Source organism: Anopheles nili, chromosome 3 (assembly GCF_943737925.1).
Source record: "Anopheles nili chromosome 3, idAnoNiliSN_F5_01, whole genome shotgun sequence".
NCBI lineage: Eukaryota > Metazoa > Arthropoda > Insecta > Diptera > Culicidae > Anopheles > Anopheles nili.
In genome coordinates, this window is record NC_071292.1 from 63,125,102 (window position 1) to 63,138,480 (window position 13,379).

At 47.6% G+C, this 13,379-nt stretch overlaps 3 protein-coding genes across 3 annotated transcripts; all 3 read left to right on the forward strand.

The window, feature by feature from the left end:
- The first annotated feature begins 1,936 nt into the window (after positions 1 to 1,936).
- LOC128722515 (fatty acyl-CoA reductase wat-like) lies at positions 1,937 to 7,885 on the forward strand. The gene is made up of 8 exons (XM_053816184.1): positions 1,937 to 2,021; positions 2,781 to 3,025; positions 5,764 to 6,365; positions 6,433 to 6,625; positions 6,727 to 6,842; positions 6,926 to 7,106; positions 7,181 to 7,288; positions 7,357 to 7,885. The coding sequence occupies exons 2-8, from the start codon at positions 2,850 to 2,852 to the stop codon at positions 7,604 to 7,606; spliced, it is 1,626 nt and encodes a 541-aa protein (XP_053672159.1). The 5' UTR covers positions 1,937 to 2,021; positions 2,781 to 2,849; the 3' UTR covers positions 7,607 to 7,885.
- Positions 7,886 to 8,486: 601 nt separating this feature from the next.
- On the forward strand, positions 8,487 to 10,229 carry LOC128724792 (fatty acyl-CoA reductase wat-like). The gene is made up of 4 exons (XM_053818513.1): positions 8,487 to 8,608; positions 8,682 to 9,021; positions 9,081 to 9,339; positions 9,415 to 10,229. Exons 1-4 carry the CDS (start codon positions 8,487 to 8,489, stop codon positions 10,227 to 10,229), a joined length of 1,536 nt encoding a protein of 511 aa, XP_053674488.1.
- A 1,121-nt stretch (positions 10,230 to 11,350) lies between these two features.
- LOC128724793 (fatty acyl-CoA reductase wat-like) lies at positions 11,351 to 13,107 on the forward strand. Its single transcript, XM_053818514.1, has 4 exons — positions 11,351 to 11,475; positions 11,551 to 11,890; positions 11,951 to 12,209; positions 12,272 to 13,107. Exons 1-4 carry the CDS (start codon positions 11,351 to 11,353, stop codon positions 13,105 to 13,107), a joined length of 1,560 nt encoding a protein of 519 aa, XP_053674489.1.
- Positions 13,108 to 13,379: the final 272 nt, after the last annotated feature.

The window sequence follows — 13,379 nt, forward strand, 5'->3', positions numbered from 1 at the left end:
TGATAGATTAACGGCGTTTGTTTGTTAATTAGTGATTAATTGCCCTCTCCATTCCCAGAGGTGGCTGATTGATGGAAGAAGCCGTCGAGTCAAGGGTCGCCGTTGGTGTAGCTTACTTCCTGATCTGGGAGCACTAACTAGAGCTGACGAGATGTGAGCTCTTATGCGTGATAAGCCTAACGAGCGTGCGAGTGGGTGGCTTCCGACCTCCATTAGTTGGTGTTGGAAGGTGCTTGAGTCGTGTGAAGCCTCGCAAGCCAGTCTAACGGGGATGTAATGAGTGTCTCGTGCTCGATCGGTGAGTGAAACATGATCCTTTGTTGTGGTGGTGCTTTAGTCAGTTAAATTCTCATAATCCACGCTAGCAGTTCCTAAAATTTCCGACATGAATCACACCGGATAGAGATCCTACTCAGGGCTGGTTTTGAAACCGCAACAGTTGGGAGCTCCCGACAGCGATATTGTTCTCGTTTGCAAGCTCCGTATGCAACATGCAGCTTGCCGAGGGAATGACATGTGCATTGATCATTCTGGAAGGCGTTCAACTCTCATTTCAACTCAACCGTGGGAATTCGTGCGGTTTGTGCGGGACCAGACCATGTTGAGCACGTCGTTGCTCGTTCGCGGAGTTAATAGTTGATTTTAATCGCATTTAAGTTCCCCGCCACATAAAGCTGTTTGAGGAGGTTGACGTTTGCCAGCTGTTGATCATGGGAGCTGCGTAGCAAGCACGGATGCGTAAAATCCGGTTGCATTCCGGCGGTCATTCGGTGGTGGAATAGTTGAGAACGTGCCTGGAAATGGTATAAGCCCGCAGAATACTAGAAATGCGTTTTTTCCGCGCGGGAAATCCCGTGATCGTAGGTGATTGAACACTGAGAGCTTTTGAAGCCTCGAAACAAAGCCGTGGATTACTCCAATAAAGGTATGGTGAAAACTGCTTAGCTACTACTGATAGTCACCTTTTTCTCGGTTTCTTTCATTTCTGCTGAATAAACAACAGTAAACACAAAGTCTTACGCCTAGCTAAGTCGCATAATGCGACGTAATAGTTCACTCTCTACGGGTTACAATGTACATGGCACCGATAGGGGAATGGTCACTAAGCGAGCTGGCAAATGGTGGTCTGAATTCTTCCTGGTTTCCCGTCACCGTATTAGAAACACTTCACCAACAACGTGAGTGGCGACAGAAGCGAAGCAACATGATGTTGGAGTTTATTTACGTCATTCACCGAGGGCGTATCGAAAGCCAGGCTCAGTGACATGGCTCGGTTGGGGGCAGGATCAACCACCAGTGCTCGATCATCGCCGGGAGCACTGACGTAGTCATTGGTCAGCAATTTTCTCACTTGTCGATTGAAAGCATTTCCTAATGGGTGTGCATGTTTTTTCACCCACCTTAGGACCGTGTGACATTTTGTCCGCATTTTCACGCGAACCATGTGCTTCACGTGAAGATGTTGAAAAGCTCCGCATGGTGGTTTGGAAAATCGTCAAAATCTCACCAGTCGGCGTGAGGAAGCTGTCCGTTCGTGCAGAGCTTATGGCGCTATGTCAAGTGCCACGGTTTGAGTGGGTCATCCACGGACAGGCGTTCTTGCTTGTCTGAAAAGCACACACGCAAAGCCGTACATCAAGCGACGTAATTGTGCGGTGCTTACATGGGCACGCACCGCAAACAGACGTACCCATACGAGCACACGTGTGTTCGCGGTGTTTGCTACAGCTCGGGAGCATAGGAACGGCATACAGGGGGGTTGCGATTGAGGAGCGGGCACTCGCGAAGGAGGCGCGCAGGTTTCCAGTAAGGGTGAAAAATGAAATTACTTCTCAGCTGGAGCTAGTTTTGTGAATCAGCTCGAACCGTGCGGACGCAATTTTCGCGTGATCCTCACTCCTGCAGTACAGTACTGTGCGATCGCGGCTTCCGGAATCCACCGATCGGTGGTTGTAAACGAGCGTGATCGGGTGCAATTCCGTGACCGTTGATCGTGAATACCAGCGCAAAGAGCTTCAAAGGTAGAGAAAAGGTTGAACCGTACGCGAATGGAATAATGAAATGGGAGCATGGGATTTTGGTGGTAAAATAGTCTGAATTTGCGCAAAACCCATGTGGTTTTTAAAAAAAGAGACCGTTGCGTTCGTCTGCAGGAGATGAGTGGCAGGAGACTTATGCAAGTGATCGTATGCATGGATATTTGAGAAAAAGCTGCACGCCGTGAAAGCGTAAATAATAAACGGAGTGCTTTAAGTTCGTCTCTGTTTGATCATGTAGATGGCTCCTTCGAAGATATTGGTCAATATTTTACATCAGTGTCAAGACTTATATGATTGAAAAAGGAAGACTGTAATCAGAAGGATATATCTGGCCATTATATACCAAAAAGGTGTCCAATTTTCAATACATTTTATGGTAACGATTACACCTCATTGGAACCTTTTTAACACGCTAACTAGTTGCAATAGTTGTTTCCGTTCCAACACGACGCAAGTGTTGTGAACCTCGTTAGGCACGCCATACGATAAATGAAAAGCGAAAGCTATCCATCACCGATTTCCGTCGCGGTCGCCTTTAATTGTAGAGGTAGCTTGCATTTGAATAAAGCGAAAAATGCCACCAACGACGAGTTCGTCGGTGACATTAGTCGGGTGTGACAAATGTGAATGAACGTGGATCGCTAAAGGGCTAGTAATCGCTGAAGGGAAAGTGAATTTAAAATAACCGTCGGCTGGTTTCATTGCATCTATTTTCTTTTCGTTGTTTCATTCTCCTTCAAGAGTGTACCTGTTGGCTAGGAGCAGGCATCTGGAGATAAAGGATCCTTACGGGAAACGTTAAGCACAAGGATGCACGCTACGGACGCTCGTGCAAACGAAGAAATGGGCCACAACAACGAGCTGACGATGACGGAGGAACGCAAAATTACGACCACGCCGGTGATGGAGTTCTACCGGGATAAGTGCGTCCTAATCACGGGCGGAACCGGCTTCATCGGGCGCCTCCTCATCGAGAAGCTTCTGCGGTAAGTACCGGGAACTAGAGCGACCTATCGTTCTGAATCAGGGACCCGTCCCTTCAATCGAGCCCCTACTGGGTCCCACCCCATTTTGTTCGCCATTAATTATTCACACGCGGCCTCGACGTAAAGCGAACGCGGTTGACAAAACGGGAAAGTCGATTTGCAATCGAAACGACTCTGCCTACCGGATCGGTGGCAGGCCACGGCAGCCGATTGACGGTGTAATGGGTGGGTTGTTGTTTGTGCACCGGCTTACAGCCACCGCGATGTAATATCTCACTGGTGGTAGCTGCAACTGGCGTGCAGGTGTTACTCGATCGACGTCACGAGCTGTTGTCTGTTCGCTGATTTTATTCGCAGAAAACACAGCAAGCTGTTCACAAACGGCGCTCGAAAGGGGCGGTTGGGAAGAAAGTGAAGGTAGGAATTGATATTTCCCCAGTGATTAAGACGTTCGAGCGTCACTGCTGGGTGGTGGAAAGCAGAATGCAATGGTCTTGCCGTGTTGTCGCCTAGAGATGACGAACACGATCTCCCGGGTTGGGTTCGCAACCTAATAAGTGGACGATAATTCTAACGATCGTAAATACAATGCATCCGCTGGTTCGTAGACGGATGAGGTATGATAGCACCGTGCTAAATGGACGTGCAAATACAGCTGCCATTTCTATTGCTGTTTAGTGTCGTGGGAATATCAGCAACATCAGATCATCTCCGCACGTTGAATCGGTCGTATGATCGGAAATCACGTACATGGTGAAGATTGGGACGTTAACCTCGTGCAGGTGCGGCATATTCGCGAGATGGGTACCGAAAGCACGAAATGCGATGGCAATTTGTCTGACAAACAAGTAATATTTCGGGACATTGCGAAAGTACGCTATGATTACTCAGAAAGCTTTGCTTCGTGATCATGCTGTTTATTCAGCCGTTGGTTCTATGACCTCTACTCATCAGTCAAGGCTACGATGAAAGAAAAAAACACATCCTGGTGCAGTGGTGAATAGGAAACATCTCTCTCAAATTGTTGGGATTTTTTTGCGCATCATTAGGAAGTATCGAAAATCGATAAATTTCGATCGCTTGAACTTGAAACAACCTTGTTGGCAGTAAGGTGCTTTTTTTCCTGCTTGCCAAACACTATGGATGTCTATGAGCAGTGTAAAGAAACACGCATCAAGTAGGCGAGCCGACCGTTAAGTGAAGTACTGCTAGCGCAAAGGAAATATCGAAAACAATCGCAACCCAGCAGCGCCTATGAAGATTTAACGCGCAATTCGCCTAATGTGGCTCAAGAAGGCTCATGGACGCGTGCACTTATCCACTCGAATCGGCAGCCTTCTTGGAGCTCGTGAAGAAAAAGAGAACCACTGGCATAGTTAGCTCGTGTTAGAATGTTCTCACATCAACTTCTGTACAATTTTACGACGAACATCTCCTGTTGGGCACTCGATGGAGACATGGCAAGCTGTGCGCAACTTGCCGCACCGATTAGGATAGAATGTCAATTAGCTCCCGTTGAACAGGTTTTGCAAAACTCGCTTGACTATTCCGAGCCAGAAAATTACTTTATGCAATCCTTGCAAGGCAGCGATCTGTAGGAGATAATCGACGCATCGTTGCGTTGACATTTCGAGCAGAATTGTGAGCGCCTTTCACGGTGGATAAATGTGCAAATAATGAAGATGATACAGCGATTGGGGTGATTGTAGTTACTAAAGGTAAAAAATATCCTTTATTTCCGCGTTCATCAGTGCAGCCATTGCATCAGAAACGCCTGTTTCAGCTTCATTGGATGGGACAACATGGCGTGTGATGTGCTTTTTTTTATCTCGTAGGTAAACGCTCTTCCTCGATCAGAATGGGAAAGTTACACACAGGATGAGATGAGTATTGCAATAATGTTTGTTTGATTTTTTTTTCAATTTCCTTATTCAACTCATTACTGCTAACCGGTTTATTTGGGAGCATCAACATTTCCTGACCGAAACGGCAGCGAAGGTTACCAATAAGATCGTCTCACTGCCGCACCTCTTAGCTGACGCACATAAGGTTGCTATTGTTGCGAAGTGTTTCGTATGTAGAAAAATGTAATTGTCCTATAGAATTGAGTGTCGAAGCAACAAAAAACAAAGAACCGTGAACCTGCTTAAGCCATTTTCGTCGTGAGTTTTTTTTTGCTTGGGCAGTGAACAATCGGGAAAGAGCACCGAACTGAATTGCTTACTCACGATGCCAATGAATGAGGTAGTGGTGTTTTGTTTGGTTATTTGCACGATCGCCGTAACGGCTAGGGAACCGGTGTCATCGTCCAGTTGGTGTCTAGGCGATAGGCGTTTCCTTTTGGGTGGACTGGAACGAACTGGAGCGATGGTATAACGATGCGTTACAACGTTGGAGGTGAAGTTCAAACGCACTAGTGTCAAGTTGAACCGAACCGAACGCCAGGCGACCCTACGTGGTTCTAGAACCACCATGTGGCTGTCTCGCGTCGAGTTCTAATTCCGAATTAGAATTGATAATTGACTCCGGATCCGGATCGTCGTATACAGCGTGGCGCTGTCGGTTACGGTATGCAACGATTAGCATTCAACATCGAAGCAATCCTGTCCGCTGTATTGTGTCGTAATGCTGGATCGATGAGTGTCGCTCCCTGAGCTAGGCTAGCCATGCTCCAGACGATCGATCGTACCTAAACCTGTGCTATAGCCGTGTACCTTTTTCATTTTCCTTTTCCCCAGAATCAACGTACGACAGATCATCCTGCTTTCGAGGCCAAAGAAGGGCAAAACGGTACAGGAGCGTTGCGACGATCTGTTCAGCAGCATCGTGTTCATGAACCTGAAGAAAGACTACCCGACGTTCATCGAGCGTGTCAAGTTGGTTGATGCGGACCTGCAGTATCCCTCGCTGGGGTTGTCGGATGAATCGATCGAGTACATCATCAACAACGCGCAGATAGTGCTGCATGCAGCCTCGGACGTGCGTTTCGATCAGGCGCTTAAGAAAGCGATCGAAGTGAACGTGCGTGGAACGCGTGATCTGCTGCGTATCGCTGAGAAGATCGTCAACTTGGAGCTGTTCGTGTACATCTCAACGGCGTACTCAAACTGTCCCCAGGGGTTGATCAAGGAGCAGTTCTATACACCGCCGTCTGAGCCGGAGAAGATGATCCAGCTGGTCGAAGCCATGGACGAGCGGTTCGAGGAGCACATCAATAAGACGGTGAACGATTTCATACATCCCTGGCCGAACACCTACGTCTACACGAAGGCGCTCACGGAGGACGTCGTCCGGCAGTATGGTGAACTGCTCCCAATTGCCGTGGTTCGACCATCGATCGGTAAGCTGATTCTGTGCACCTTTAGTGTAGAGTCGACGAGTTAACGTTGCACGTTACCTTTACACAGTGATCGCGACCAACGAGGAACCAATCAGTGGATGGACGGACAACATCTACGGGCTGAACGGAGTGATCGCAGGCATCGCGCTCGGTATCATCCGCATCATGCACGTGGATGACAACAACAAGGCGGACATAATACCGGCGGACATTGTCGTGAATGCGGTCCTAGCCGCCGGATGGCAGACCTACGTGGAACGGTAAACCTTTCGCACACCATACCGCGACACGCGGGGCCGCAAAAGCACTGAAGTTTGTTCGCCTTTTTTTGACGAGACAGTTTTATCTATCATCACCTTAGGAAACACGATCGGCCTCTGCCGGAGGCGAAGGCGAACGGGGAGCCCAAGGAGGTGGCTAAGCCCCGGACGAAAATTTACAACTGTGTCACCGGAAACGACAACCCCATCTCGTACCGTAAGTTCCGGTCTGGTTACGGGCGTTGAGAACATTTTAAAGTTTCTTCACATTTTTTGTGGATTTCATTTCCGTTTCGATAGAAAAAATCTACGAGCTATCGATCGAAGTTGGTAAACATTGTCCACCGAAAAAGTCGCTTTGGGTGGTGTGCCACAACACGACGACGAACAAGTATTTGTACGAGTTTTACAAGCTGATCTATCACCTGCTGCCGGCACTGTTGATTGACACATATCTGCGAGTTATTCGACGTACTCCGAGGTGTGTATTTGATTAGTGTGATCGATAGTTGCAGATCTGCAATCCGTATAAACTATTCTGCTTCCTACCCGTAGAGTTATGGACCTTTATCGAAAGGTGCATAAGTTCGCAACGGTTATTGCTTACTTCGCCAACGGTCGGTGGTCATTCGAGAATGATAATATGAAATCCCTGAGAGACAAGTAAGAGCTTTCTACTTCGTCGGTTTGGTAAAGCGATCGAATAATTACAACTGACATCCTTTTTACAGGCTATCACCCGACGATCAGATCATGTTCCCGTGCAACATCAAGAAGATCGAATGGGCCGACTACTTCTGGACGTACATTCATGGTCTTCGCAAGCATATTGCCAACGAGCCGCTGGAGAATCTGGACGAAGCGATCAAACGTCACAAGCAGATGCGGATAGTGCACTACTTCATCCTGGCGGCGTACTACTCGTTGTGGGCCCTTCTCGTTTTCTACCTCTGTAAGGCGGTCGGGATGCTCGTATTCTAGGTGATGCAAACGACGCTAGTACCCAGTATACGTCGGGATGGGGATCTAGTTGCTAGAAAAGCTAAGCAAAACGCTCGCGAGCGTACGTCTCAAGGTCAGATCACTTGTACAAACTGAGACGGTGGATAATGCGGGTTTGCTGAGGCGAGAACGGCATTAAAAGCTTAAGATTAAGCCGTTCAGTTTAGTTTTAGTTTCGAGTGTAATTTCTTGTGCTTCTTTTTCATGTACATAGAACAGAAGACTTAAGAAAATAAATAGAAGCATCTTACGGTACACGGAAAATAGAGCGTAAATGATTTTTTTGAAGCTAACAATGTTCATTATCAGTAATTGGATCGAATATCCATATATTTTTTTCAATTAGGTTTGTTGTATAAATCACATCGTTTTGTTATTGTTTTATAGCTAATATTAGCTGCACTTTCACCCCTTTTGTTACTTCATTCGCAACATATTACATAAAACATAAAAGCTACCCTACAGCTGCATGCAAAGGTAGTGCATCCCATGCAATTGTGTAACTAATCAAGCTTCACCAATTGCATATATTCAGGCGTCAACCGAACATGGGACGTTCGAAAGCACACCCATCAATTTTGCTGTGCGACAAATTCAAACATGCACTGAACCCTTTGCTTACTTTAATGGCCCTGCCTTCAAGAGGACTAATTTATACGCAAACGAACACAAACAAACTGCACCGCAAACCTGTGAAACACCCAGCACTAACCTTTTACAATTCGGCCGAGGTTTGTAATTAATTACAGGACAGGAGCACTTCAAATTGGTCGGTTACGTACGTTCAGCTATCAGTAACGATTTGGAGCGCGTGGCGTAAGCAATTGGAGCGAAATTTCAGCACCCGCTAGCGTGCAACATGAGCTTACAGGAGTTTGCATCGAACCAATCCTTGGTGAAGGATTTTTACCAGGGTAAAACTGTGTTTTTAACCGGCGGCAGTGGATTCTTGGGAAAGCTATTCATCGAAAAGCTAATCAAGTAGGAGTCTTTCTTAAATGGGGATAGTACCATGCTGGAGTTATACATTTTTGTATCGATATCCTTGTTAAAGGTGTGATGTGAAGGAAGTCTTGCTACTCTTGCGCTCAAAGAAAGGTGTCAACCCACAGGATCGTCTCAAGGCTTTGCTGAAAAAGGAGGCGGTGTTTGTGAATTTCCCGCAGCAACCAAACCTCTATCTAGACAAGCTGAAAGTGATCGAGGGTGACGTCAGCAAGCCAGGGCTCGCTATTGGTAACGATGACTTGGATTATGTCGTCAAAAATGCACACATAATTATTCACTCAGCGGCGGACGTGAGATTCGATGAATCGCTAAAGGAAGCGGTGGAAACGAACGTTCGTGGAACGGAACACTTGCTGAAGATCGCTGAAAACTGTGAAAATCTAAAGGTAAAAGTGGAAATATTTAACGCAGAACATGACAATCCTTACAATATTCAATATTGCAGATTTTCGTGCACGTTTCAAGCGCATTCTCGCAGTGCATCCATTCGAACGTGAAGGAGGAGTTTTATACACCACATGTAGATCCGTTGACATTGATCAAGCTGGTTGAGAATGAGCCAAGGTTGGCGGAGTTCGAGGCTATATCGAAGAAAATAGTCGAACCATGGCCGAACACGTACGCCTTCACAAAAGCTCTTGCTGAAGAAGTGGTCCGCCAATATCGATCGAAGGTACCGATCGCGATCGTGCGTCCCTCTATCGGTAACTATTTCCTTTACAGTGGAGAAGTAAACTACCGATAGTACAGCTTCTCTGTCTTATCGTTTCATTGCACAGTAACGACAACCTACAAGGACCCAATCGAAGGATGGACAGACAACTTTTACGGCTTTAATGGCGTGGTGAGTGGCGCCGGTACTGGGGTACTGCGGATCTTCCACATCCACGACGAGTACAAGGCGAACATCATCCCGGCGGATATCGTGATCAACGGGACGCTTGTTGCAGCCTACCATGCGGCAAACCACCCGGAAGAGGACAACGTGTTCAACTGCACGATGGATGAAAACTACACGACGTGGGGTAACATCCGAAACGTGTGCCTTTCGCAGCGAGGCGTCGTAGCGGTGAAGAAGTCACTATGGATCCCGACCTACAACACGACCCGCTACCAGTTCGTGGCGAGCTTCCTGCAGATCTTCTACCATCTCATTCCGGCCGTGTTCTTCGATCTGATGATGCGTGCCCGTGGGGAAAAGCCACAGATCCTGCGGCTCTACCGTAAGGTGCATCGGTTTTCAGACGTGCTGCGGTTCTTCACCAACAACCAGTTCAAGTTCGCGACAGCACGCATGCGCAGTGTTGTGGATGACATGACGATCGTCGATCGGTATCTCTTCCCATGTGACATGCGATCGGTCGTGTGGAGCAAGTTCTTGGTCAACCATATCCTTGGCTGCCGAGTGTATCTGCTAGAGGAACCTTGGGATACGAATGAGGAAGCGCTCAGGATCCACTGGAGACGTCAGGTGATCCACTGGTGTATGCTCGGAGTTATCTATTCAGCTTACGCCATGGTGGCACTCCGTCTTCTGGAAGCCGCTGGTGTACCGGATCTGCGGACGTTCCTGGGTTGCGTGGAATTTGCGTAAATTTGACTGTAATCGCACCGTTGCTTAATAAAGACCTTATTCTATTGCGTAAATCATGTGTTGGTAATTGCGAACGGGTAACATTGTTTGTTTAATTGGGCGTACCTCACCGCGGTCAAGAGCGATGCAGTAGAACGAAGGTCAGAGGCATCGTTTCGCACTTCTTCACGCTCGTTTTCGTTCTCTCGATGGGAGCTGAATTACAAACCGATCGTTTCGTTTCCTCGTTCAAAGAGGTCACTCTGTTGCTGGAGTTGTGCATGATAATCAGCCTCGTCGGAAGTGTAGTTTGTGGATTGGGGTTTGGCAGTGCTTTGACCCTCAAACACAGCCCGGAATATGGTGACGTACATTGCGTTACGTGTTTAGAACAGACGTGTGAGAAGCAATTGCAATACACTAGCGATATCGCAAGGCATGGCGATCGTTAACCTGTAGTAAAATGTGTTTTTTAGGTTGGTGAATTCAATTTTACTAAAATGATTCATGATGGCATATATTAACCATGGGGAACCTTCATACACTCTCTGCGAACGCTTGATACAAAAAAAAAATGATCGATTTAAGGTCACATACGTCAATAACGAGATAAAAAAATTGTATATTTCAGAATAGATTAAAACTAAAGAGATTGGACAAGTTCATTAATTCCAGTAACAAGAGTATTATGTTGTTCTTATGATTGCATCGAATATAAGGTTTAGTGATAAGTTTATGTATATCGAATTTGAGAGTCTCTAACAAGGTATTAGTATTTGAATCTTTTAAAAAAGAACTTCACATCGCATGGCAAAGCAGTATGTGTTTCTAATTTTACTACCATAAGAACAGCGTTACAGTCATTGACAAATGCACATTTCCTCGAGGGTTGTTTCTGCTGCAGTCTGAGTGTTTGTGAAGCCAAAAAGTTCAGTGGTCGTCAAATCCCCAAACGGCGGTGTGAAAAGGAAATGTAAATGAACCCGAATCCGGAAAAAACGGCGTATGCTTATAATTAAACTTTAAACATCGGTCACGGTGCACTTCAGCTGCAGTTGCAGACCGGTACAGTGATTCCGGCTAGTTGCACTTTGTGCGTCAACGAGCACCGTCTGTCGGAGCACGGTGAGTGTCAGGCGATCATGGCAAGTTTAGACGAGTTCAGGACGTACCGTTCCCCGCTGAAGGACTTCTACGAAGGAAAGCACGTCCTGCTGACCGGTGGAAGCGGGTTTCTCGGAAAGCTGCTAATAGAGAAACTAATCAAGTGAGTCCGTGGCATAAAACAGGTGGAATGGTTGGGATATGGCGTCGATTAAATTCATCAACACACCACCTTCAGATGCAACGTGGCAGAGATCCTGCTAATTCTGAGATGTAAAAAGGGCCTCAGCCCCACTGAGCGGCTCGAGCAACTTCTGGGCAAAGAGTCTGTGTTCGTGAACTACGCCAAAGATCCGCAGCTGTACTTGTCGAAAATTCGGCTCATCCAGGGCGACATCAGTGAGATTGGAGTCGGGATCGCCAACGATGATCTGGCGTACATTTACGAGCGGACGAACATCATCATTCACGCAGCGGCAGACGTACGCTTTGACGAATCACTCAAGGAGTCTGTCCAGACCAACGTTCGCGGTACGCAGGAAATGTTGATGATAGCGGAAAAGTGCTCCCAGCTCGAGGTAAGCAATGAAAGCGATCGGTTTGAGTGCATCGGTTGTGTTATGACGAAATTTCCCTAGATTTTCACCTACATCTCGACGGCTTTCTCTCACTGCGTTCTGAGAGTGATCGAGGAGAAGTTCTACGAGCCTCCCATTGATCCGACGCTGTTGATCAAAGTGTCGGAAAAGGAACAAGATGCAGACGATTTCGAAATGCTATCTAAGAAAATCATCAAACCCTGGCCGAACACATACGCTTTCACGAAGTCCCTTTCCGAGGAGATCGTTCGACGGTACAGGAACAAATTGCCAGTGGCGATCATCAGACCATCCATCAGTAGGTATTACCCGGCACTCTACAAGGAGCGGCGCTAAGAGATGTCTCTCATGCTCTTCCAGTAACTACAACCAAAGAAGACCCGTTCGCCGGTTGGACAGACAACTTGTACGGCTTCAACGGGGTTGTGTGCGGTGCAGCCACAGGTGTCCTGCGGATATTCCACATCCACATGGACTACAAAGCTAGCATCGTGCCGGCTGACACGGTCATCAACTCGACACTAGCGGTCACCTGGTACTCTGCGGGTCGGCGCGATCAGGATAACGTATTCAACTGCACTACCGACGAGAATCCGGTGAGCTGGCGTGAAACCCAGGTTCAGCTGGAAGAGTGGAAGGATCGCATCCCGTTCGAGAAGTCCCTGTGGATCACGACATACAACACAACCCGGTACGAGCTGGTGTGGGACTTCTTGTCGATCTTCTACCATATCCTCCCGGCACTGCTGTTCGATGCCGTGCTGAAGTTGCGTGGCCAAAAGCCGCAGGTGCTGAAGCTGTACCAGAAGGTGCACCGTTTCTCGGCAGTGTTACGCTTCTTCACCAACAACGAGTGGTGTTTCCGGACGGAGCGTATGCGCCAGGTGTTGGACACGATGACGACCGACGATCAGCGGTACTTCCCGTGTGACACGAAAGCGATCTGTTGGAACGACTTCCTAGACGATCAGATCAAGGGCTTGCGGCAGTACTTGATGCGGGATCCGTGGAGTACGCTCGAGAAGTCACTCCGTCGGCATCGGATGCGTATGCTAATGCATCGCTGCCTGCTGCTGGTGTTGTACGGTGCGATGGCTTACGTGATCGTACGTCTGCTGCACGCATTCGGGCTTTTGGATTTTGAAGGGCTGTTTGAACCCGCCAACGACGAATGCCCGGAAGTGATCGCTGTTTGAATCATTCGCATTGGTTAGGGTTTTTGGGAGGTATCGGTCACGAACCGACCTGTATCACATGATCATCTCATCTTTCACGTGGAATAAGCTGTGCATAAATAAACCGTATGTGATCGAACAGCCAAAGCCCTTAAAAACCGTTTGAAGCCTTCGAAAGGGCGTCGTTCTTCACGCCGGTTTGGGCGTTCAGCTCGTCGCCTTTTTTGAATATCATTGAAATTCATCATCGGTCTTGTTCGGTGAGACGATGGACCAGGACCGGGCACCAACAT